The sequence below is a fragment of the Schistocerca gregaria genome, chromosome X, assembly GCF_023897955.1.
Source record: "Schistocerca gregaria isolate iqSchGreg1 chromosome X, iqSchGreg1.2, whole genome shotgun sequence".
NCBI lineage: Eukaryota > Metazoa > Arthropoda > Insecta > Orthoptera > Acrididae > Schistocerca > Schistocerca gregaria.
In genome coordinates, this window is record NC_064931.1 from 189,865,990 (window position 1) to 189,892,767 (window position 26,778).

The 26,778-nt window shown below is 40.9% G+C and overlaps 1 protein-coding gene across 1 annotated transcript in view; it reads left to right on the top strand.

Annotated features, from left to right (window-relative positions):
• Positions 1-9,294: 9,294 nt before the first annotated feature.
• The window catches only part of LOC126298381 (inhibitor of growth protein 3-like), a 133,244-nt gene continuing 115,760 nt past the window's right edge, over positions 9,295-26,778 (top strand). Inside the window, exon 1 of the mRNA XM_049989689.1 lies at positions 9,295-9,343. Within this exon, the coding sequence (XP_049845646.1) occupies positions 9,316-9,343 (28 nt within the window). The 5' untranslated portion in view covers positions 9,295-9,315. The remainder of the gene's footprint in view (positions 9,344-26,778) is intronic.

The following is a 26,778-nucleotide window of genomic DNA, read 5'->3' on the forward strand; positions in this document are numbered from 1 at the left end:
AGAAACCAGATGGCAGTTATAAGAGTCGAGGGGCATGAAAGGGAAGCAGTGGTTGGGAAGGGAGTGAGGCAGGGTTGTAGTCTCTCCCTGATCTTATCCAATCTGTATGGCAAGGAAAGCGTTTCTGAAAAAGAGAAATTTGTTAACATCGAGTATAGATTTAAGTGTCAGGAAGTCATTTCTTAAAGTATTTGTATGGAGTGTAGCCATGTATGGAAATGAAACATGTACGATAAATAGTTTGGACAAGAAGAGAATGGAAGCTTTCGAAATGTGGTGCTACAGAAGAATGCTGAAGATTAAATGGGTAGATCACATAACTAATGAGGAAGTATTGAATAGGATTGGGGAGAAGAGAAGTTTGTGGCACAACTTGACCAGAAGAAGGGATCAGTTGGTAGGACATGTTCTGAGGCATCAAGGGATCACCAATTTAGTATTGGAGGGCACCGTGGAGGGTAAAAATCGAAGAGGGCGACCAAGAGATGAATACAGTAAGCAGATTCAGAAGGACGTAGGTTGCAGTACGCATTTGGAGATGAAGAAGCTTGCACAGGATAGAGTAACATGGAGAGCTGCATCAAACCAGTCTCAGGACTGAAAACCACAACAACAACAACCATTCCTGAAACTGGTGTTCGTTTCCTGCACTCTCATTGGCAACTGCTTCTGCACCTTTTCTCGGCCACCATCCCTCCTATGTGTTTTCTCACGGGCTACTTTCTTCTCCTTCTTCCTCCTCCCATCCACCTATTCCTTGTTTTTCATGGTATCTGACGCCAAAACAGATCTGCCTGCAGCCTTTGCCTCCAGGGGGCTCACATCTCTTTTGTGAGTACATGCTTGGTGAACATGGAGTCCTGGCCGTTGCAGTGCTACTTCCCTTTCTGTTTTGTAAGTCAGTCCTCGTACTGTTCTTTTTTCCCCCTCTGCCTTTACATTGGATTGTTTTGGTGCCAATCATGTTTGGAATTGGTTTATGATTTTTGACACTCATTTTTTCTTTCGGCACTTTATACTTTTCATCCTTCCCTACATGGTCCACATTGTTGGGTTTGACCTACCATTCCTCCTACAAATTTTCAGAAGTATGGATCTTGCAAGGAAGGTTGCCCAACATGGCATATGTTTGACATTTTGTACCTTTATATTTTTGCACCACTCCTTTCTGACAGATGCAATAGCCCAAAACCCAACACTGTAGCCATCCCATCAAGGGGGGGGGGGGGGGGGGGCTCTTTGAGTATCTGAATTGTCGTAGCCCCCTACATGCAGTGATCACACTATTGGTGCCTGTGCTGGAAACTTGCCACGTATTTGAGGAGTGTGGGCCTGTTGTGGCTAGGGTATGGGGATTCCAGGCAACAGTTACCAAGCTGCTAACTGTTGCTGTGGCTGGGTGGTGCCAGGGGCAAGTGTCCCTGTTCAGAGTGGGTGACAGGTGGCACCAAGGTGGATAACTCACAAATGAAGCACTCAGACTTTGTGGACATCAGTTGCACATGAACACTTTTTATGCACCTCCCTCCGTTTGTGTCATTTGCAGGAAGCATCTTTACCCTTGTTCATTGGGTTGCTCTGTCTTCCAAAGAAAAAAGAAAATCCAAGAATACATGACTACTGATCGACTGATGTATCAAGAGGACAAGGAGGAACATGACCGAATGCATCCTGGACATATGACTATGATGCTTGCTACATCAACAACAACATTATTATCTCTAGCCCTTTTACATTGGGCCCTCAGGGCTGCTTGACTACATCCCCTTCCCTGCTGCTTGGGGGCCCCCCTCCAACTGTTTGCCCCCACACCCACTTTGGAAGCATTGACTCCCTAACTACTGGGGATATTGACCCCCACACCCATCCCCAGCCAGAGAAGCAACACGCTCCTCTGGTGTCTCTCACGAGGAATGGCTCCTTCAGAACCCGCCCCTCCTAGGATTCTGCTGACCTACAACAAGATACCAGCCATTGGAGGAGTGATAGATTGCTGATTGTAGGGCTCTGTGTATCTCCTGTGTCCCAGAAACTAGGGCAGACAAGCCCTCACAAACATCAAAATCATCCAAGGAGAACACGGACAAAAAGACCTCCAAGATGGAGTCCTCATTGGTTTGCATGCCACTGGACGCCACATGTTTTGACTCGTTACCCCACCATCCTGTGCCAACCTGTTCATGGGCCATGTAGAGAAATACTTCCTTGTCATCCAGAACCCCCAAACCCCTTACCTGGTTCACCCTCATCAATAGCATCTTCAGTGATCTGGGCCTACCAACTCACAACACCTACATTGTGACAGCTGCGACTCATTCCACACCAAGAAGTCACTTACACGCAGCCTAGCCACTTCTGGCCATTGACTCTGCAATGACAAGCAGCTTTCTCCAAATATGCTGAGAGTCTCCTGAGGCTTTCACAGACTGATACTACTCTATCATCCTTATCCAGAAATTGATTTTCTGTGTCCTATCTATCCAGTCACCTGCCACACCCACTGGCTGATCACAGAGTAGCATCCTCCTTGTGACGCAGTACCATGCGGAACTAGAACAATTGAATTATGTTCAACTCCATCTCGCCATGCCCTGAAATTAGAAATATCCTCCTCATTCCTCCCACAGCAGTGTTCCAGAACCCAATCAACTTATGCAGTAACCTTGTCTGTGCATATTCCTATCCTGCTCCCAACTCCTTAGCCCTTATACCAAACCTTGTAAAAGATCCAGATGTAAAACCTGCCCCATACATCCTCCCACTGCCATCTGCTCCAATCCTGTCACAGGCATTTCCTACCCCATCAAAGACAGGACCACATGTAAAGGCAGCTGTGTAATCTAACAAGTTAACTACAGGCACTGTACAGCATTCTATGTGGATATTACCACTAACAAGCTGTCTGTCTGCATGAATAGCCACTGCCAAATTGTGGCCGAGAGACAAATGGACCAGTCTGTTGCTAAATGTGCTGTACATCACAGAGAACTTGACTTCAATGGCTGCTTTGCAGCCCATTCTATCTGGATTCTTCCCACCTTTTCTGAATTTTGCAGGTGGGAATTCTTGGTATAACATATCATTCATCCCCATAAACCTCTTGGCCTCAACCTTTGCTAGTCCCTGTCCCCCATCTGCCTCTGTCCACTTCCCTGCTTCCACTTCAGCCTCACTCATGCCTTCTGTCCCCCAGCTCACATGCATAGTCCTTTCCTTCTCCCTGCTTCTCTTTGTGCCCAAGTACAGCTTGTGTTGCTTCACCTAGCAGCCTGGTACCCTGTCACTGCTACATCTGTGCTCACACACATACAAGCAGCATTACATATTCACCCACCTCTACCCTGCTATCCTTCCCATCCCCACTACCCATGACCACTGCTCGCTGAAGTGGCACTACAGCACCTGGAGAAACAGTGGCCTTGTGTGTGTAAGTTGTGCTTGTGTTTGTCTCTCATCTGTTGAGGGACTTCGTCCAAAAGCTGAGATTTTTCCAACTTTAGCTGTAAATGTGCCAGTCTGCCTCTCAATGCATACCGTGTGTGGTGAGTAGCAATCTGTCCAATTAATTTTGTTATTCCATTGTGGATATTCCAAGTTTTATAAGTTCAGTGTATAAAACAAGGAACATGGTTTCTTTTTCTATTCGGCTACTGTAAAGTGTTAAAACTGCATTAATGCAGCTTTATTTTACGAAACACACAGTGATAATTGTCTCCCCTGTATTTAAAGACTCTCAATATTCCACAGTTTTCATGCTCTGTTCTAGATAGCATAAAATGAAAACTTTTTCCTGTAGTGCAAGCTCAGACTGTTGGTAGAAGGCTCACTTCACCCATTATGGTAAATATTGCAGTCCATTGCAAACATGCTTACCTGTGCTCATGGGAAATTGAAATTGGGATAGCTGCTGAGTAGGAGCGAGAGCATTTCTGTTGCCATGTTGTATGGTACTCGCCGTCAATATGACACTTGATGCTGGGTGAGGCAGAGGGACAGTATCATCACATTTGATTATGACCAGGTCATGGGTTCCCACAGAATAGGCTTTCAGTTTTGGAGAACACTCAGGCATTGGGCTTTTAACATTTCACTGTGTCAAGGCTGTACCGTGAGTACTTTGACCCTGTAGGAAACTGTCATATCAAGACTTTGATGCTGCAGGCGCAGAGTGCTGATACCAAGGGCTGCCACTATCACTTATTGTAGTAGCAAATAAATGTTCTACACTGTGCTCACCAGACTAATGTTGGACAACAACAACATCTGCTGCTGCTGCTGCTACTACTACTACTACTACTACTTCTACTACTACTACTACTACTCCCCCACAAGTGTACTTATACTCTCAACTGTTGAGTGTCTTTAATTCAAATGCTCAAGAGTTTATATTGATACTTTCAGTCTCTTGCAGGACTTGGAAACAGATTTTTGTGTTGCACAGTTATTGCTTTTTGGAAAGGCTTTGATAGAATACCACTAACAGATGAATAATGTTCTCACAAAATTATCATCTCTGTGCAAGAGCAGAATAAGAATCTTGTTGCTGATGCATCTAGTACATCAGTGTAAATGGTCATCAAAAGTACCTTAACATTGAATGTTCATGAGGGAGTTGTGACAAGACAGTAGTATTCTTTGTGCAGAAAACACTGACGTGTTTGGTGTAGTGCCAGCTCAATAAGCCCTGCATAATGTGAAAGGCTCTGTAGTAACTTAAAACTCATTTAGAAATTATGTAAAGGTAATTCACTTCAGACAGGTGTTTGAAATTCCGCAATTTTGTTTGATTACAAAATCACCAGGTAACTGTAGAGTCAGTGCATAACTTCAAGTATATGGGCAAGAAATTTTGGAGTAATCTCAGATGGAATAAAAGTGTGAAATAAATAGATGGAGATGTAATTCACAAATTGAACTTGATTTGAAACTTCTGTGGAAATGTAATTTGTGTCCATTATTAAGGTAAATGAAGAAACTCTGCCATGAAGTATTCTCAATTATTGAGTAAACAGTTTTTCATGTTGATAACTAGGGCAATATTTTCCCTTATATGCACCACAGATTGGGGGATGTCCTCACTTTGTGGAGGAAAGATGCCCAGATTTTCAAGTAGCTCTTTACAATCAGCCTGATTACTACTTCTAGCTGTTATTCTTATGGCCCTTTTCTGCAGTTTAAAAATTGTCCATATTGTGTGTCTTTGATCTATAGAAAAGAATTTCATAGCTCAGAACTGAATGCATGCAGATCTTGCATGCAGTTGCCACAAGACATCAGCTGTTACAAAATGATGTTAAAATCATAAGAGCATAACATGCTGATGACATTCTTCGTGCCAGTATCTTTGTGTGCTCATTCCTTGTTGGCTGCTACTGTTCATCCCTAAAAACTTTATGCTTGCTACACAGTCTATAGGGTTATCATCTATGCCTCATGTGACAGTGTTGTCCCCTGCTGAAGTGTATGTTTTTCCTATGCTTAACATTAATTTATTACGTACTGTCCAATTGTAAACATCCTTGAGGGTTTTATTTGCTTTCTGTAATAGGAATTCTAATGTTTTATCTGTGACTATGGTGTTGCTGTCATCTGTATAGAGAACTTGGCCATGTCTTACACGGCCTTGCACATTGATATGACAATAGCACTACATGTCATAATTCATCATCTCTATACCAGTGCTCTGTAATACGTACTACAAAGCTTCTCAAAGACTGTAACTCAGCTTCAAGTTGTGTACTTTATTTTTAATGGACTGCATATTTTGATGAAAAATAGAACATTCTAAGCAAATTTGCTTGGTGTTTGTGCACTCCAATACGGTACTTTCTAATTTTTGCCTATGAGTTGAAGAAATCTCTAAGCAGGTTGAAATACTTTTTAGAGAGGAACCTGTTGTCATGGTTTATTCTAAAAAAATGCCTAGTTATCATACTCATGACAAGTTATTTGACTATGAGTGACCCCACATACACCTGCTTTACTCTCACTAATCAACTCCACCAACCGACCTTTGCAGCCCTGTTGATGTGCAGATTGTGCCTATGGTAGCCTAATGTCCTGATAGTCACTGCTGACTCCAGTGTGATGTGCATCCAATTAGCAGTCATCAGTGCCATCTCCACATTGTCTCACCATACAGCACTACCAAGACAGGCCGATCTTGCACCAGAAAAGCTTTACCATGTTTACATTGGTACTACCAGTTAGGGAAGCTATCTTATTCTGGGCACCACCTATGTTGTATGCCCAGTCCCTGTACAAGCTTTCCCTGCCCCACCCATTATCACCATCTGATTATCGTTTGTGAAATCCTTACACAAAAGCATTAAACACTCAGTCACCTGATTTAGCTCAGCACTTGGCTTAAAAAAGCTGGCGACCTGATACTCCTCCCATAACTTCTCTTGTAATCAATGGCCTGCACCTCTGCTATGACTGCTGCCTTGCAGCAGTACTTACTTCTTCCCAACATTGGTGGTTTTCCTATCCTTCCTAACTGCAGGCAGAGACTACTGCACATTACCTTTTCCTACACCATCCTGAGGCTACTGTCCCCTCAACTCTGGCATCTGGAACCTGTTGCTGGTAGACACAACAAAACTATGACATCACATTCTCCTCCTGCTAGCCCTCCTACCAGCTGCCAGTTCCCAACCACCCCCTTGCCACTGCCTTCCCTCATTCTCACAAGCTCTCTCCTAACTTTATCCATCTGTGCCTAAATGGCACAGATCATACTTTCTTGCACCTCTGTTAACCTATTTCTGTTGCATATTTTGAAATTCTATGAGTGTCGCCTCAGTGATCTGCCCAGAGTCCTCCCAATGACATTCCCCCTAGTGAAACCATTTACTACAGCACCCACAATGCATCCCACTACTTTATTCAGGAAACTCCCACAGTTTCCACTTACAGTCAAATAAAAAGTCTTTCTACATCAAATGGAAAAACTTAAACATGTAGAAGTAATGGAACATTATGAGGTATATTATGTGTGTTTCACTATTTAAAAAAATGTAACTTCCAATAATATGGTAAGTTCATTACTAGCGTATTTACAAGGGCATGCTGACAAGTAACACCTCAGAATTTGCGCGAAACCTCTTAAAGCTTTTTAATTAAAACAAACTTTATTAACATTCTACATCTTTATTCTTCATGTCTACATATTTATTTCTTAATATATTAAAAACAAAGATTCCACGACTTACCAAGCAGGAAAGCGCCAGTAGACAGGCACAATAAATAAAACACACAAACACACACACACACACAGAACTTCTAGCTTTCGCAACCGATGGTTGCTTCTTCAGGAAAGAGGGAAGGAGAGGGAAAGATGAAAGGATGTGGGTTTGAAGGGAGAGGGTAAGGAGTCATTCTAATCCCAGGAGCGGAAAGACTTACCTTAGTGGGAAAAAAGGACAGATGTACACTCGCACACACACACACACATATCCATCCGCACATACACAGACACAAGCAGACATTTGTAAATAACATAATCACCTTGGTAATGAACACATTTTGCCCAATGAGAGGTCAAATTTATTGTTATCATCACTGTAGAATGTTTACTTTGTTGATGGAGCCTCTGCCTCACCTCACCGCTGCTTGCACTCCTCGAAGGTGTTCTTTAAGTTTTGGAAACAGATAAAAATTTCATGAGGCGAAGTCGGGACTTTATAGAGGATGATCGATGACAGTGAACCCAAGGCATCTGATTGTTGCAGATGTTGCAGCACTCATATCTGGTCTTTCATTGTTATGCTGAAGAAGAGATTGCTCATGGGTGAATGAAGTCTTTTGAATTCATGCTTTCTGTTTTCTAAGGATCACTCAGTACCATGCAGAGTTTATGATGGTGCCTTCAGGAATGAATTCCAAATGCTCCACACCTTGAATGTCCCAGAACACACTGAGCATGACTGTCTGCTGATGGCATGATCTTCAACTTATTTGGCATTGGTTATCCTTTGTGGTGGAACTCCAATGATGCTGTTATGTTTTTGGGGTAAAAATGGTGAACACCACTTTCATCAGCTGTCACAGTGTTGTTAAGGAACCCATAACCCTTACATTGAAAGCACAAAAGAAATTGTTGGCAGATGACCAGTCTCCTCTGTTTCATATCAGGAGTGAGCATTTGAGGCACCCACAGTCCACACAGTTTTCTGTAATGTAGTTCTGCAATGATGACCTGTACACACTCTCATGATATGCCACACTTATCTGAGAGTTGTGTCTGTGCTATCCAATGATTTGCTCTGATGACTTTATCAACCTGGTTCTGATGAGTCTCATTGCTTGATGTACTTGGGCATCCACTCTGATCTCTGTCACAGATTTTGAGGTTAGCATCACCATATCCTTTGTCATGAGCACAAACAACCCAACATTGCACATTAATTCTGTCCATACAATCATCAACACGATTTCAGTTGGAGGCACCATTTCTGAGATTAGAAACATGATTACAGTATGCTGTTTCTCATGTGCCAACATGCTTATGTTACACACTTAAATGGTACACCCTACAATTTGGTGCAGCTTGAGTCAGCAAAGCAGGAAAGTCAATCAAGTAATATGCACAACATATAATACCTCAACTGATATTGAAAACAGAATAAAATCTTCAGAGTAATTACTTTTCAGTATGCCCTCATAAACAAATGCCAAACAGAAGTTGCACCTAACAGCATTCAAAACAAGAACGTGACAAGAATTAGGCAGTTTAGATTCTATTGTGCTGATAAAAACTTTTGAATAATAATAACATTGATTTATTTTGTGTTAATGCATTTTTGCTACAATTTTTTTTATTATTGCTGGTTTTGTAATTTTTTATTACTGCCATGTTGGAAGAACATTGGTCCTGATTTGTGTTTTCATAAAACAAACTAACTACTATTTTGAAGGTATTCTTAAACATGTGTAATGTTACAAAATTGTTAGTAATGGTGCTAGAAACATGTATTTCATTGTATGAATGTTTATCGTAGCTGTTACAAAAAATTTAACTTTTAAAATTAATGTTTTCTGTTTTAATGATTTACAGTGTCTTGTAAAAATTTCTCATTTACTGAATGATGGCTTTTTTCCCATCACATTTCAAATTTTTAGCTTCTGAATAATTTAATGTAAATGTAACTGTGACTTACCAGTTTTCTATTGATAATGTGAAACAGAACAGTAATACCTTTTACTGAGTATTGTGCTTGATATATATGAAACAAGTATTGGCACTGATTTTGTGATAATTTGCTTACAGTGTTAGAACATCTTCCCCAAGAACTGAGGGATCGTTTAACTGAAATGCGCGAGATGGACTTGACGGTCCAGAGTGAGTAATCGTTGAGAAAATATTAAAATTCTTTATGGTTCTTTTCTTCTTTATCAGTTGTTGAAAATAAGAGAGAAATTCACTAGCCTAGTGTGTTAAAATTTATCTGTATGTATATGTGAAAATGATAGATTGCTATTCACCATAAAGATGACACTTTGAGGTGCAGACAGGCACAATGAAAACTTTATCAAAGATTGGTTCATTGCTTTTCGTTTTGGTCTTCCATTGTCTGTCATTAGCTTTCTAATCTTTCCCATATTGCATTTAATCCACTTATGTTTATGATATAATGGTGGCTAAATAATAATCTTTCGGAGTTTATGCTTGTGCATGGGTGTTAAAGAGTTAGTGAGGAGTAAAACTATCTAGTAGAGTAACTTTCACATATTATGTTTTTGGTTTTGATAGCCAATGATAAAATTGCTACCACTGCTGAGGTATGTCGTAAGATCTAATGCTTATTTACACTGTCTAATCATCCCTTGTATGTAGTCCCAGGCCACTGTAAAATGTAAGGTCCGTTAGAGATGTTATTCAGAAACACCATGATATTTTGGTTGTTACTTCACTTTCAGCTAAATGTCCTGGTAATAAAGCAAGCTGATTAATTTTAATTGAAGTGTTGATGATGTCAAGAGTCTACTGCCTCTAAGACATTGTGGTTGCTACAACAGGTTTATTACTCTCATGCAAAATGAAATGTGTCTCATCTCTATGCTCATTCACTAAGAAGTGAGGGAGACAGGTCCAGATAAATGAAGATTTTCACTAAGTAAACAAAAAATAGTGCTTGAAATTTACTCTGTCGCTTCTTAGACAGTGTGGATACTATTGCAATGATACAGCCATGAAACATTGGCAGGATGACATGAAGTTTAAAGAGATCTTTTACAGTTTTTAATTTGTGTATATGGATACTTATCAGTTTCAACAATTCCCTTTTAAGCAACCACCTCTACATTGTCTTCACCTTCCAACCTATTTCTAAATGATTATTCTCATTCCATTACCTCTAACTTCCATCTGAAACATTTTATTCATATTTCTAACACTTGTCTTGGCTACGTATTTTACCATTTTAATTTCTTAATGTGTTTTTATATATTGTCCCTGCACTGGTCTTTCAGCATCTCTGGTTTACGTGCTTTATTTTTCCCCTTTGTCATTTTTGTCCTGTATAAGCTAGTGTCTCGTATACGTATACTTTTTTGGGATGTTTATCATACTTTCAAACTATGCTTCATTGCATAGCTTGTACTCATTTAATTGTTTACCATCCTATCATGCCAGTCTATAACAGTTCCAATGTGCCTCATATTACCAAACCTTTTCGCAAGTGAGCAGGGTTTACCATTTGAGTCCTCTTGGATTTTCATCGTTGGCAATTGGATCTTAGAATCTGGAGCTTCCATAACTTATTATTGGAACAATTCCATCCTAGTCAAAAATTTCAGGTGTGTGTGTGTGTGTGAGTGTGTGTGTGTGTGTGTGTGTGTGTGTGTGTGTGTGTGTGTGTGTGTGTGTGTGAGAGAGAGAGAGAGAGAGAGAGAAAGAGAGAGAGAGAGAGAAAAGTGAATGACTTGTTCAGTTATACTGTAATCTGCCCATGCTCATTTCCTTGTAAAGTTCAATGCAAAGTAAAATGTTGTGTGCCACACTCTTCTGTCTCCTATCTGATAGACTTAACCTATGGAACAGATTATGTCATTGCTGTTGATTAAACTAGGTTGTTTAATGCTTCAGTTGATTAGCTCCTCCCCAATACCCAAGCCTTCCCAATCACTAAGTATTTCCCCCCTCCCCCCACATACCAAGGTTTCTTTTTTTTTTTTTTTCAACTTGGCAAATTAAGTAATTCCTTTCTGTTACATTGCATAAGAATTTGAAGAGTGAATGTGTTTGGAAGAGTTTTGAAATCTGGCGTTTCTCTTAAAAAGAATGAGAGAAATTCACTAGCCTAGTGTTTTAAAATTTATCTGTATGTATATGTGAAAATGATAGATTGCTATTCACCATAAAGATGACACTTTGAGGTGCAGACAGGCACAATGAAAAGTCTGTTGGACACTGAGCTTTTGGGCAAAGCCTTCTTCAGAAGTGAAAGTAAAACAAACACAAACACACACACACCCACACCCACACACACACACACACACACACACACACACACACACACACACACCTGCCATCTCTGAACGCTCTTGCTGATAGCTCAACTGCAACTTTTGTGTTGGATGAAAGCAACAATCTGTAGTAGAGGCAGGGAAGGAGGAAGGTAAGCATGGTGCCGTTGGGTGGGGGGGGGGGGGGGGGGGGGAGAACAACATGCAGGGACTGAAGGCGGCGAGGCCCAGGCTTCCAGGTGCAATGTCATGATGCTGTGGGGGAACAGGGGGGGGGGGGGGGGGGGGGAGTGGAAAAGTAGAGGAGCAGAGAGGGGAAAAGACTGGTGGGTGCACTGGCAGAGCACAGTGCACATTGAGGGTGAGGGATGTGAATTGGGAGGAGGTGGTAGGATAGAAGGGGCAGAAACTGTTGGGTGGAGGGTGTGTGGACATTGGTTATTGTAGGTTGAGGCTGGGATAATTTTGGGAGTAGAGAATGCATTGTAAGGGCAACTCCCATCTGTGCAGTTCAGAGAAGCTGGTGGTGGAGGATCCAGATGACTCAGTTGTGAAGCAGCCAACTACTGCTCCTTTGAAGGGAAGGTATACAAATAAATTTGTGGCACAGCCATGGGCACCTGCATCTCTCTGTCCTGTGCCAACCCATTTATGGGCCATCTAGACATAACCTTCCTAGATTACCAAAACCTCAAACCCCTAATCTAGTTCAAAGTTCATTGATGATATCTTCGTGATCTGCATTCAGGGCCAAGGCATCCTATCCTCATTCCTTCGCAACCTCAACAGCTTCTCTCCCATCCACTTCACCTGGTCCTCCCCAACCCAGCATACCACCTTCCTGTACACTGATTTGCTCTCATCTGATGGCTCCATCCACACCTCTGTCCGCATTAAACCCACCAACCTCCAACACTACCTGGAATTCAACAGCTGCCATCCCTTCCACACCAAAAAGTTCCTCCCATACAGCCTGGCCACCCGAGGAAGGCATTCTGCAGTAACAAGTATTCACTTGCCCAATATGCTGAACGTCTCATCCTATGTATTTTCCGTCACCCTCCCAACCTTTACAATATCCTAATCCATCCATATTCTACTCCTAATCCCAGCCCCTTGCCACAGGAATCATATCCCTGTGGAAGAGCCAGGTGCGAGACATGCCCAATCCAACCAGCCAGCGCTTGCTATTCCAGTCCTGTCGCAGGCTTATCCTACCATTCCAGTCCTGTCACAGATTTATCCTATGCCATCAGAGGCCTGGCCACATATGAAAGCAGCCACATCATATACCAGCTCTGCTGCAATCATTGCATAGCTTTTTTTGTTGGTATCACTACCAACTAGCTGTCCACCAAGATGAATGACCACCACCAAACTGTGGCCTAGCGCAAAGAGAAGTGGACCACCCTGTGGCAAAACATGCTGCTGAACATAACATGCTTGATTTCAGCGGCCGTTTCACAACCGGAGCCATCTGGATCCTCCCATGCACCACCAGCTTTTCTGGACTGTGCACGTGGGAGTTATCCTTAAAACATGTTCTGCATTGTTGAAATAATCATGGCATCAGCCTGCAATAACCAATGTCTCCATGCCTTCCACCCAACAGATTCTGCTCCCTGTGTCTTGTCACCTACATCTATTACACATCCCCTCACCCTCATTGTGCGCCACTTCCTGTAACGCACCCACTGGTCTCGCCCCCTTCTCTGATCCTCTCCTTTACTGTCCTCCCAGCCCTTTCCCCACAGCCTCCCAATGCTCTGTATGGCAACTTTGTCCTGTCGCCTTCTAGTCTCTGCCCGCTCCACTGGACAGTGCCCTTCTCACGCATGCACACATACTGTGCTATCCCTCCACCTTTCCTGGCCCACTCTGTGTTGCTCCTTTCATTCAATGTGACCATTGCAGTCTGGCTACAGGGTGTATACGACCCGGGACGACTAGGTCTGTGAAAAACCTGGGAATTTTTTCATCTGGGAGAAAACCGGGAAAAACCCCGGAATTTTACATTGTTTTAGTTTTCATTTAAATTTTTGTGATTTTGACGGCTAAGAACCAATACTCTAACAAAGGATATTATTGTATCCCACTTCTGCAGAATAATACTGCAGCAACAAAACATGAAGAAGAGGAGCGAAAAAAAAAAGAAAAAAAAGAAAAAAAAAAAAACGGAATTAAAACTTAAGTCATAAAGGAAATGTGCCATATACAACAATAAAACACAGTGCTCATACAAGCGTCTGCCAACAGCAAAGTGTGTCAAAGGCTTTAGGAAGACTATGCATGCTTCCTAACAACGAAATGCCTCCGATGAGTGTGATGTGACAGCTGTTTACATTTGATTCATTTGAGTGGTTGCGGGCGGGCTCTTGTGCGTGTGCAGTTGAGTCACATACGAGTAGTACCTTCTCCCACTTCTGGTTACAGATGTGTGGCTGGGCGCCACTACCTAGTATTGCCCCAGTTCGGAAATACTGTAGATCTGGGCTGATACCAAGAGCAGTCTCAGTTGCAGTGGGGAGTCTCCATGTGACCCATGTTTACGTTTAGTGGTTGTGCTGTTGGCTCTTCATTTATTGCTCCCACATTAAATGAAAACAAAATGGATTTCGGTGGCCGGGAGCTACCAAATGAATTAAAATATGTTTGTATAATTACGGAAGGCAAAAAAATGTTATTAGTTTCACAGAACAATGAAGTTATTTTTATCAGTTTGCTAAAGAGATTTGGCTTTTATTAATCTTTTGCACTGAGGCAGTCAATTTATTTGAAATGAAGTGTTTGATTCCACACTGTTGGCTAGTTTCAACTGTGCACATTTTCCATCTTCTAGCTTGTATGGCATTATGCCATAATAAAGAACCAAACATGAGATAATACAGTACTGGTACTCAAAAAAAGGTTCATCCGATTCTGGATATATGAATGTGCACTTTAAACCGAATTATGCCTTTCAGTGTGGATCATGAAATTCCGATGCTCTTGAAGTATCCTTTGATGTCTTGTTTCTTTCATGACATAATACAAGGTCTTTTAATATTTTACACGTACGAACATGCGGACTTTCTGCGCCATCGTAGTTGCGCAAGGGCAGTGACGCCTGTTCCCTGGCACTCTCTGGCAACTACTGAAATGAACCAATTTCTAACAGGTCATGGGAAGATATTGAGAATGGTGGTTTGCAAAGTGTTAATTTCAAAATAAATTTCCTTTTATGCAAGATGAACTATGTATGAGAATGTTCGATGAATTTCGTAAATCACAGAGTGTGTGGCTCTCATTTAAAAATCATGTCTTTGATTACGACCATCTAGGAGAATTTCGAGCCTAGATGATCAGACATTTATGTCGTTATTAAAAATTTTACTGGCGTATTTGTGTGATGTACCTTAAAGTGTAATGTGTGCAAAAAAGATCAACATTATATGTGGAAGCTTAGCTTCTCTTGCAGCTTATTAATCTTAGAGACCAATATTATATGTGAAAGCTTGATTTTTCTTGTAGCAACACTATGTATATTAATTTAAACTATTAACTTTTCTTATTTGTGTGTTTGCACTACTTAAGAGCGATCTTGCTATTGGCTGACTACATCAGGTGTCCTATGTTGTCATCAGCTGAGCTATGACTGTATTACAAAAGTGCGTTGCAATCTCAATTTCTATACTTCAGGAAGTAACATGCGGTGTTTGGTGGAATTCGAACTTATATCTTCGTAACACGAAAATATGCAGCATACATGTTGCGGCACATCAAACAAAACATTTGTTTTTTCCCCCCCGAGTTTTGCATTCTAAAGTGCGGGGAAATTCAACGTTGGTGTGTAAAACTATAAACATTCTAAGTATTGATAAGTTTTACAGTGCTGAGGAAAAGTTACTGTCACTTAACACGGAAAATGCTTATTTTCACCCAGGAAAAAGTGTATTTTCAACTGGGAAGTCTGGGAAAAACCTGGTAATTTTTTTTCCTTGTCCATGTATACACCCTAGGCTAGAGCAGCCAGAAATAGCCATCATGTGTGATGAGTGTCTGCGTATGTGAATTTGTGTAGATTTTCATTTGTTTTCTGAAGAAGGATTAGGCCGAAAACTCTGTGTGTAACAGTCTTTTCATTGTACCTGTCTCCAATTCAACATGTTATTTTTATGCTGAGTAGCAATCTCTCCTTTTCATAATATTGTTGATAGTCTAAACTGGACTTTCTATTGTTTGAAAGAGTAAAATTGTTGACTTGCTCAGCTGTATTCTAACGTCAGCAAGACCCCTATGATACTCAGTTTCTACTGGGGGGTGGGGGTATGGGGTGGGGGTGGAAGACGATATAGTTCAATTGTGAAAATTTGTACATATACACTCCTAGAAATGGAAAAAAGAACACATTGACACCGGTGTGTCAGACCCACCATACTTGCTCTGGACACTGCGAGAGGGCTGTACAAGCAATGATCACACGCACGGCACAGCGGACACACCAGGAACCGCGGTGTTGGCCGTCGAATGGCGTTAGCTGCGCAGCATTTGTGCACCGCCGCCGTCAGTGTCAGCCAGTTTGCCATGGCATACAGAGCTCCATCGCAGTCTTTAACACTGGTAGCATGCCGCGACATTGTGGACGTGAACCGTATGTGGAGTTGACGGACTTTGAGCGAGGGCGTATAGTGGGCATGCGGGAGGCCGGGTGGACATACCGCCGAATTGCTCAACACGTGGGGCATGAGGTCTCCACAGTACATCGATGTTGACGCCAGTGGTCGGCGGAAGGTGCACGTGCCCGTAGACCTTGGACCGGGCCACAGCGACGCACGGATGCAAGACCGTAGGATCCTACGCAGTGCCGTAGGGGACCGCACCGCCACTTCCCAGCAAATTAGGGACACTGTTGCTCCTGGGGTATCGGCGAGGACCATTCGCAACTGTCTCCATGAAGCTGGGCTACGGACCTGCACACCGTTAGGCCGTCTTCCGCTCACGCCCCAACATCATGCAGCCCGCCTCCAGTGGTGTCGCGACAGGCGTGAATGGAGGGACGAATGGAGACGTGTCATCTTCAGCGATGAGAGCCGCTTCTGCCTTGGTGCCAATGATGGTCATATGCGTGTTTGGCACCATGCAGGTGAGCGCCACAATCAGGACTGCATATGACCGAGGCACACAGGGCCAACACCCGGCATCATGGTGTGGGGAGCAATCTCCTACACTGGCCGTACTCCTCTGGTGATCGTCGAGGGGACACTGAATAGTGCACGGTACATCCAAACCGTCATCGAACCCATCATTCTACCATTCCTAGACCGGCAAGGGAACTTGCTGTTCCAACAGGACAATGCACGTCCGCATGTATCCCGTGCCACCCAACGTGCTCTAGAAGGTGTAAGTCAACTACCCTGGCCAGCAAGATCTCCGGATCTGTCCCTCATTGAGCATGTTTGGGACTGGATGAAGCGTCGTCTCACGCGGTCTGCACGTCCAGCACGAACGCTGGTCCAACTGAGGTGCCAGGTGGAAATGGCATGGCAAGCCGTTCCACAGGACTACATCCAGCATCTCTACAATCGTCTCCATGGGAGAATAGCAGCCTGCATTGCTGCGAAAGGTGGATATACACTGTACTAGTGCCAACATTGTGCATGCTCTGTTGCCTGTGTCTATGTGCCTGTGGTTCTGTCAGTGTGATCATGTGATGTATCTGACCCCAGGAATGTGTCAATAAAGTTTCCCCTTCCTGGGACAATGAATTCACGGTGTTCTTATTTCAATTTCCAGGAGTGTATTTTTGTACATTGTTGTTGTTGTGGTCTTCAGTCCTGAGACTGGTTTGATGCAGCTCTCCATACTACTCTCTCCTGTGCAAGCATCTTCATCTCCCAATACCTACTGCAGCCTACATCCTTCTGAATCTGCTAAGTGTATTCTTCTCTTGGTCTCCCTCTACGATTTTTATCCTCCACGCTGCCCTGCAATACTAAATTGGTGATCCCTTGATGTCTCAGAACATGTCCTACCAATCGATCCCTTCTTCTATCCAAGTTGTGCCACAAGCTCTTCTTCTCCCCAATTATATTCAATACCTCCTCATTAGTAATGTGTTCTACCCATCTGATCTTCAGCATTCTTCTGTAGCACCACATTCAAAAGCTTCCATTCTCTTCTTGTCTAAACTATTTATCGTCCACATCTCACTTCCATACATGGCTACACTCCATACAAATACTTTCAGAAACAACTTCCTGACATTTAAATCTATACTCGATGTCAACAAATTTTTCTTCTTCAGAAATGCTTTCCTTTCCATTGCCAGTCTACATTTTATATCCTCTCTACTTCGACCATCATCAGTTATTTTGCTCCCCAAATAGCAAAACATATTGTACATATTTTATAGATATATTTGTTATATCTGTAAGGTCAATGTTTTCGACTTTTTGAACTGTGCTACATAGAATTTAACCTCAGTCTCCTTTCCATGTTTATTACACACTATTGTCCACATGTTAGTGGACCTTAGAAACCCAAAAAGAAATAAATGCATGGTACACCACGATGAGTACTGACAAAATTGTGACATGTGACACAGTGCCAAAGATTCGAGATATGTTGATAACGGGTTGTGGAGAATTCTGTCACCTGCTGTACTCTGGGGGCATATAGCATGTCATAGAGTGTATGATGTCCTTGAATTGCAATGTTTATTTCATATCGGGCTGACCATTGTACCTTACAGTAATACACGTCCTGCTGGGGTCCTCATGCACATAACAACATGGAGGGTTAATATATCTGTGCGTATAGAGTGTAAGTATCCTTACATTACAATGTTCTTCAGACAGGCACGCATATCTGAAGGACATTGTAATGTGGAGGTACCACTGTATAAGTGTTGATATTGTAATGATCTGTGATGCTATGTTAATGAGTGCACAAGTCTGACTTTCAACAGTTGTGGAACTGTCAGTCGGGTAAGTGCATCCACCATGGGAAGATTATACCACAACAGATTTAAAAAAAATCATTTTTTAATTTTCCTGTGGTGTAAAACAACAAATAGAGGTTTTTAATTGTGTTGAAGACAAATACAACATAAAAAACAACAGTGAAATCAGTTTTTATTTGCTTTGAGATGGGCACAAGACATGTTCATTATCCTGTCTACTGTTCTCTGCTACAAACTGAAATTGAGAAGCAGTGTGTTTCACAACAGACTGGAGTGTCTCAGGGGTCATATTCAGAATGTGTTGTGCAATGTGTGCCTTCAGTTCAGCTATGTTTGTAATCGGAGTATGGAACACTGCATCTTTCAGATACACCCACAGCCAGAAGTCACAGGGATTAAGATCAAGTGATCTGTATGGCCATACTGAAGGGAACTGACAGCTGATAATTCTAGCATTTCCAGAATGCCTCTACAGTAGCAGCTTCACTGGCTGTTCAATGTTCAGAGGAGTGCCTTCTTGCATAAAAATGATCCTACTCACACACCCACACTGTTGAATGGTTGGAATGATATCGGTGCGTAGAACACTCTCATAGTATTTACCAGTGACTGCACTTTTCTACATCACCACCTGACCCTTTCTGCAATGCTGTAGCCATACCTTCTACTGATGTCAGATCAGTTGCTTTCCTCCCTCTACCACATTGCCCTTCAAAAGAAACTGTCTTCTCAAACTTCATAATAATTTTCTCTAGACCCATGGCAGACATCAGACCAATGCCTTTTTTCGCACCCTTGAGGGTTCAGAACTTGTGTAGGGTTACTGGTGCACAGTCACCATTGTTGTAAAAGAGCTTTAACAGCAGCACATGATCCTACACAGAGACAGGCAGACTGAGTGTCTCAGACAGCTGTGGAGCCCATGTCTTTTACTTTGCATATTGTGCCACTTAACAGTGCCAGCTAGTGGTAAAATTTTTGGTACTTCTCCCCCCCCCCCTCCCCCCCTTCCCCAAATAACATTTTTTCCTTCTTCCATAATACTATGTTGAAATTCAAAATCATTCTGAGCAATTGGTTATTACAGCATTTTGAAACTGTAATTATAAACACCTTGTAGATAATATTAAAATGAATGTTATTTACTCATAAAGTTAATAGCATCTGGTGATATTAAAGTAGCACATCCCTTCCCATTCATTGGCCTATACTTGGTAGTTCTGCTTCCAGTCAGTGTGTTGGCAGTAGGTGCCACTATGCCTTTGAAGTGTCAGCTTTCCCACTGCTAACTAGCTCAAGCAACACACAGGCTGAACAGATGTATTCTGTCTATTACTATTCTAATGGAGAACTGGCAACACTTTAGAATACATTTGTCAACTGTGTGGCCATTGATTTACTTCCTGAGAAATTTACTCAATTTTTTTCTTGTCATTAGATTAAATATTCTGAATGATTCTCATTTAAGGGATGATGTAGAGATAGAAAATGTATGTTTTTGAGTTCAGGAAAGTTGTAGCAACAGAAACTGCAGCTTACTTTCCCATATACACTGGGAAAGCTCCATCTTAGCCATCACAGGAACAACAAGGGAGTGATGTCTGTTACAGCTGTACAATAGCTTAGTGGTAAAGTGTTTGTCCTTTGAGGGAGGGGGGGGGGGGAGGGGGGGACTGCATTTGTTTTTGGCTTTAGTCTTGCTGGAGTAAATATTTTTACCTCTTCTGTGGTAGAGCCATTAGCAGTCACACTGATGATCAGTAAAGAAATCTCAAGGCAAATTCTCCCCCATAAGTTTTGTTGCTACCTTGATTCTGTACCTCTAGAGTTGTATAGATGAAAAACTTGCATGACTGCACTTGTTAATGCCTGTTTTTTGCTTTTGTCCATTGTATTGACTTAATTGTGCCACTCTATGAATTGTTAAGTGAATTTCATTATGTATATACTCCTTCTGCTTCATTTTGCATACTTCTGTGGTAGTGGTTCCTGTAACATCACTTCAATACAGTAGTGAACTGAACAAACACAGACCTGTTTTAAATACACTGAAAGTGCATATTATCCCATCAATTTGTGACAATTTGGGATTCTCTGTTCTATTAAAAAAGTTTTTATTAAAAATACTATGATGATAAGTTGTAATTCATTTGTATTAGTACAGTGCATACTATATGGCGTTTTTCATAAGTTTATTAAATACAACAGATAAAACATAAGAGATAAATTAATCAACAACAATATAGTTTCTTGAATTATCTAAAACAGTCGGACAAGGCTCAAATAGTTTTTCAACTCCAGGCCTGCAGACAGTATGTTGGTAGCACTTCATCTCCTTGAATCTTATGCTGTGGAAGAGACAATAAAGCTGTGCAATTGGACATAATAATAGGGTCAAGGGGTCTCATGAATTCTGTCTTTGACTGTGCATGGGAACAAACAACTATTCTATTCAAATTTAAAAGTATTGCAGTCAAGAATATCTTGTCAGTGCTGTATGTAATTGCCTGTGTGTTACATTATTATTCTACTACACACTGATAGTCAGTAAGTGAAATAAAATTAAGAAGTAGTATTACTAAAAACCAGTTACAGTTTAAAAACATTTTGAAATAGGAGCTAGTGACTACTAACAAAAATGTGCATTTTCAAGACAAGAAAAATTAAGACCTTAAAGAAACTCAGTTCATTTACGAACACCATGTATTCCCCTAGTTGAAGACTGTTTTCCATTTCAAGGTACAAAATTGTGTACGATAGATGAAGTATGACTTGATCATTCACACATTACAAACTAGTTTTAAAAATATACAGAATTTACTCACTATAAAACTCTGTAACTGAAGAATTAAAAATGTCCCCGAATATATTGCACAGAACTTAAATATATAGAACTCAAAGTATTTGCAAGTGCTGCACAAAACCTACTCTCATGTCTCACAATAACAACACAGTAGAAAATACAAAGAACTGTTTATGGTGGATTCTAGTGCACATTTCTTCATGTGATTTTAAAATCAGTCAGTAAATTAAGACAGGGACCATTAATCATCATGTATTCCTAGGTACCTCAACGTATGACACTCTCACCTACACATTTCTTATTTTACATTTAACACAAATTGTTAGTGGAAGACAGTGAAGCTGACACATCTCACCTCTGGAACAGACACTGTGTGTACTTTTGATGTAGTGCTCTAATCTCTTGCCTAATGTGATGATGTCCATCTGTATCATGTTGACACACTGGAACCACTTATATTTAATAACAGGACAGTACTATCTAGTAAAAAATATGTGAACCTTTATATACTGAGTGTGTCTCCTAAGAGTCGTCAGGTGGATTTTCTCATGTGTTTTGGTACATATCTACAGTTTCATTTTTGCATTGTGTAGCTGGAGTCAGCCCAAATATTTTCTGTACATTACATCTCCCACAAAACGCTCAGTGTCAACACAAAGCGTTGGCTTGTTTCAGACAAAATGATTTTTAGATTGAGATTTTATATGCCCATTCAATAGAGTGCTCCCAAATTCGTCTAGTCCAGTATTCATTTTATCAACAGGTATTAACACGACAGAAAACATGAAGAATAAACAGCAATTCAGTAGCGACCTGTATTGCTGCGTGCTTGATGGTAGCAGTCAATGTAGGCCAAGGTTATGCTGTTGCTGCTGGAGTACTGGTTATTCTTCAGGTTTTACTGTCACTGTTAATACATACTGATAAAACAAATATTGCACGAGATTAATCTGTCAAATGGGCATGTTAAATTCTGCATTAAAAATAATTTCATTTGTAATGGGGAAACGAACAGACACTTTATGCTGACACTGGGCATTGCGTGAAAGACTTGATCGGCTATGAAAAGATATTGTAAATAGCTGCTGAAACACCAGAGGAAATGTGCCTGCCGACTCTTAGGGGACACCCCCCTTGTGAGCGTGGGGGGTATAATGTATGTCATGTATATTGCATCTCCATGCAAATTTGCCTTTTAGGGAGGTTATACATATATATTCTGAATACAGGGAATCTGACACATCTCCACTTTAGAATAATGCCTCTCTTTCTATTCATAGGGTGCCTTGCTATCTTGTTCCAGCTGAAAATTTTGAATGAGGAAATATCAGACCACTTGTGTTACTGTGACAAATTCTGTGTCCTGAATTACCTGTCTGAGTTAACAGTACATGAAACCAAGCCACTAACTTCATTGCTCAGGCAAACCAATAGGGGGATGAACAACAATTGGCATTCAGACTTTGATTCTGTGCACAGCCATGTAACAAAATTTGATTCATTAGCTTACAGGTTCCTGAAATGATAAAGTAAATACTGACTGAGTATAGTGGTGCTGTGATTGATACACTGTATTTGCATTTCGGAAAAGCATGGCTCATATCATTGTCCAGCCTTTCTGCTTTAGACTTCCCATAGTTTTTTTTTTTTTTTTTTTTTTTTTTTTTTTTTTTTTTTTTTTTTTTGGATGGTTTCTGTGAAAAGGACACACCACATTTCTTTCCCCACTTGTATCCTCTCCTAACTTGGCTCTGCGTCTAATGATCTTTTCTTAAGTGGGGTGCTAAATCCCTAATTTTCCTTCCTTCTTCCTTCAGTGGACTCCATGTTCTGTGACGCAATGGGAAGTGAAACCACAAGTCAAATTTGTCCAGACTTGTTTGTATTCAATTTACATAGACAGTCACATTCTTTTGGGTTTCAGTGCCTGAATCTAAATGCATTATTAGAGAAATAAGTATTTATTAATGACAAGATATCAGCCATTTAACTGAATCTTCCATACTAAATTAAACAATTTGGAGGTTACAGAAAATAATTAATTATAATCTGGAAAATGTAATGACACTCTGGACCCTACATGAACCAGGAATCCATTAAGGAGGGTGAAATGAAATCAGGATCATTCAGTAGTGATTTTTACAGCTTCCTCACTGGAAGCTGGTTGTTTGAGAGTGCACCATATATTGCCTGAAATGCACTATTATCATCAGCAGAGGCATCAGACAGTATTGGATCTGAATTCCACAGCACTTGAGTACCTTTTTGTTTTATGTTACAGTCTTCCATTTAATGGACATTATCAGTGTTAACTGAGCAGAGCCAGGGCTAATTTGAATAAAAGAGACACATTAGCCCAGCTAATTTTTCATCATAATAATCAACCATTCAACATCTACTACTGGATAAGGGCCTGCTCTAGACTCATCATCATCATCATCATAATATTCAGATATACCAGTTGAAGTTGCTCCTGCTTGTTCCCTACTGTCATCTCCCCACCTAAAATTAGATCATGCTCTTGTTCTTTCCTTATATCTTGAAATCAGCAAAGAACTTCCTTGGTCCATCTACCAGTAGTTCAACTCACTACATGTCACACCCAACTCTGTTTTCCTGTTTCTTTCCTGATCCATTTGATTGTTTTCTTGTAACTCCTAGTAATTCCTAACATTCATATCTCCATTGCTCATTATAAAATTACCATCAGTTTTTCAAGATTTTTCTGTTAAAAGTCCATATTTCATTGCCACAATTCAAAATTGATATTTGCGCCATCTGTAAAGGAACTTATTCATCCATTTGGTGTCCAAACAGTGGGGAGAAGGGCAATCACCACATATACACACAAGCACTTACTTGGAACTGTAGTGTCAACTTGAAGATCAGCTGACTGTCACTTTGTTTCACCTACTTGTTCTAGTGTCAGTGCAGGGATACACTTGAGTGTACTTCTTTTCAGTGTTATGCATTCAGAAGAATTGCAAGGGAGCAGGATGGGATGGGTTTGAGGATGGTTTACTCTTGAAATTACTTTGACACTATCCGCAAAAACATCTTTATTTTAAATTTTATTACCGTAAGTTTACTGGCGGTGCTTCCTGTATATTGTGCCCCTTTTTGCTATACTTGTATGTAACATCACTGTAGTCATAAAAATGTATTGGAATGAGTTTGGTGTTGTCAGTGTCAGTGACTCTCAGTAAAATGTAACCAATTTTTTGCTCTTGCTGCTGCCACATGGGAATTATATAAATGTAGCATTAAATTGCTGTACTAGTTGTCCTCTTGCTTGGTTATAAGTTGCAACCAATGGACTTTTTCGGTTGGTGTGAGTTGCTGTATGTGAATATATTTAGGTGAAGCTTATATAAATGCTTGCACTGATGGGGTGAAAGCCAAGAATGTCTGTACAGTGACCAACACATGCTTATTGCTCCTGGACAGTTGGGGCAGGATTGCCACAAATTCTTGGAGAGGCATGCTATGTTGGCATTGCCACACAAGAATCATTAAGGCTGTGGTGGCATTCCTACTTAATGGTTTGCCTTGTGCTTTGTTTAGGAACACTTTTTTAAATCTTCCTCTTCTGATGGCAGAAGCGACTACAACAATGCTGCCACAGATGCTGATGCATTCGCCTCCAAAGCTGCCAACACATACCCTGGGACGCGAACTGCATAGGGGATGTCTCGTAGAGGAAGGGGTTATGAATCTTCCATGTGCCCCCACCAACTCATTTTGTCAATGCACCTGACTATAGCAACATGCCTGATCGACAACATATTGTACCTGTTGGACACAATGAACTGTCCATACACTTGTTGACTTTTTGATTAACCAATTATGTTAAATTTAGTTATCACACCAGAGGAAAGAGTATCTGTATTGACTGATAATATCATTATAAATATTGGTGAAATGTCAGGAGGCATAGTGACACAACGCTTCAGAGAGAACTTACAGAATATCATTAATAACTTTCCTCATAATACTGTTGTAATAGGGGGTGACTTCAACTTGCAAGGTACAGATTGGGGGAGACACATGATCGAAACTGGTATCAGAGACAGGTATTCGTGTGAAAATATTGTGTATGTCTTGTTCGAATATTAATTCGTGTACATAATTAGTAAACCAACTCAAGACCTGATACCAACAAACAGACCTAAACTTATACAATGAGTTAATGTAGGGGAAAGCATCAGTGATTATAAAGCTGTGATGGCAACTATGACTATAGGTATTACAAAGAATGTTAGGAAATGGAGGAAAATATTTTTGTTTGGCAAGAGTTACAGGATTTAATTTGCAGACTATTTGAGTTGTCAACATCAAATATTCAGCCCTGAGGAAAAAAACACGCAGCATAAATGGGAAAAATTCAAAAACATCATACAATATACCTTAGACAAATAGATTCCAAGCAAGATCTTGAGGGTTGGGAATGACCCACAGTGCTTCAATAGCTTTGTTAGAAAACTGCTGTACAAACAGAGTTTCATCGAAGATTCAAGAGAAGCCAAAAACTAACGGAAAAACAAAAGCTGAACAGAGCAAAAATAGACATAAGGAGAGGAACGAGAGAAGTGCTGAATGGATCTGAAAGTAAAATTTCATACACCAATTTAACTAAAAATCCTACAAGGTTTTGGTATTATGTAAAATTAGTAAGGAATTCAAAATCATCTACACAGTCACTAAGTGACCATACAGGCACCGAAATGGAAGATAACAGAGGGAAGACTGAAATACTGAATTCGGTCTTCCAAAATTGTTCCTCTCCAGAAGTTGGTAATACAATCCCTCCTTTCAATCATTATATGAAATGGCTGCTTCAAAATGGCTCTGAGCACTATGGGACTCAACTGCTGTGGTCATCAGTCCCCTAGAACTTAGAACTACTTAAACCTAACTAACCTAAGGACATCACACACATCCATGCCCGAGGCAGGATTCGAACCTGCGACCGTAGCAGTCTCACGGTTCCGGACTGCGCGCCTAGAACCGCGAGACCACCGCCATTATATGAACATCAAACTGGCAGATACTGACATAATAAATTGTAGAACAGAAAAGCAACTACAATTGGTTAGCTGGGGAAAGGCATCAGGACCAGATGAAATACATGTAAAATTCTAAAAAGATTATGAGAAAGAAGTTTCTCCCTTTCTTAGTAGCGGTTTATTTTAGTTCACTTGAGCAATGCAGGATACAAAGTGACTAGAAACGATTGCAGGTCATTCTCATTTTCAGAAAGAGTCATAGGACAGATGCACAAAATTGTAAGCATATATCACTGATGTCAGTCTGTTGTATAATTATGGAACATGTTTTATGCTAAGAATTATGAAATTTTTGGAGGATGAAAATCTCCTCTGTGAAATCAACATGGGTTTCACAAGCATATCTTGCAAAACTCAGTTCGTCTGTTCCTCCATGAGATCCTCAACAGGTAGGACTGATAGAAGAGATAGAGAAGACTAACTGATACTGCACGAAGAGTAGCGTATTTCATCACAGGATCATTTCGTCAGTGCAAGAACTTTCCGGAGGAGCCCAAGAA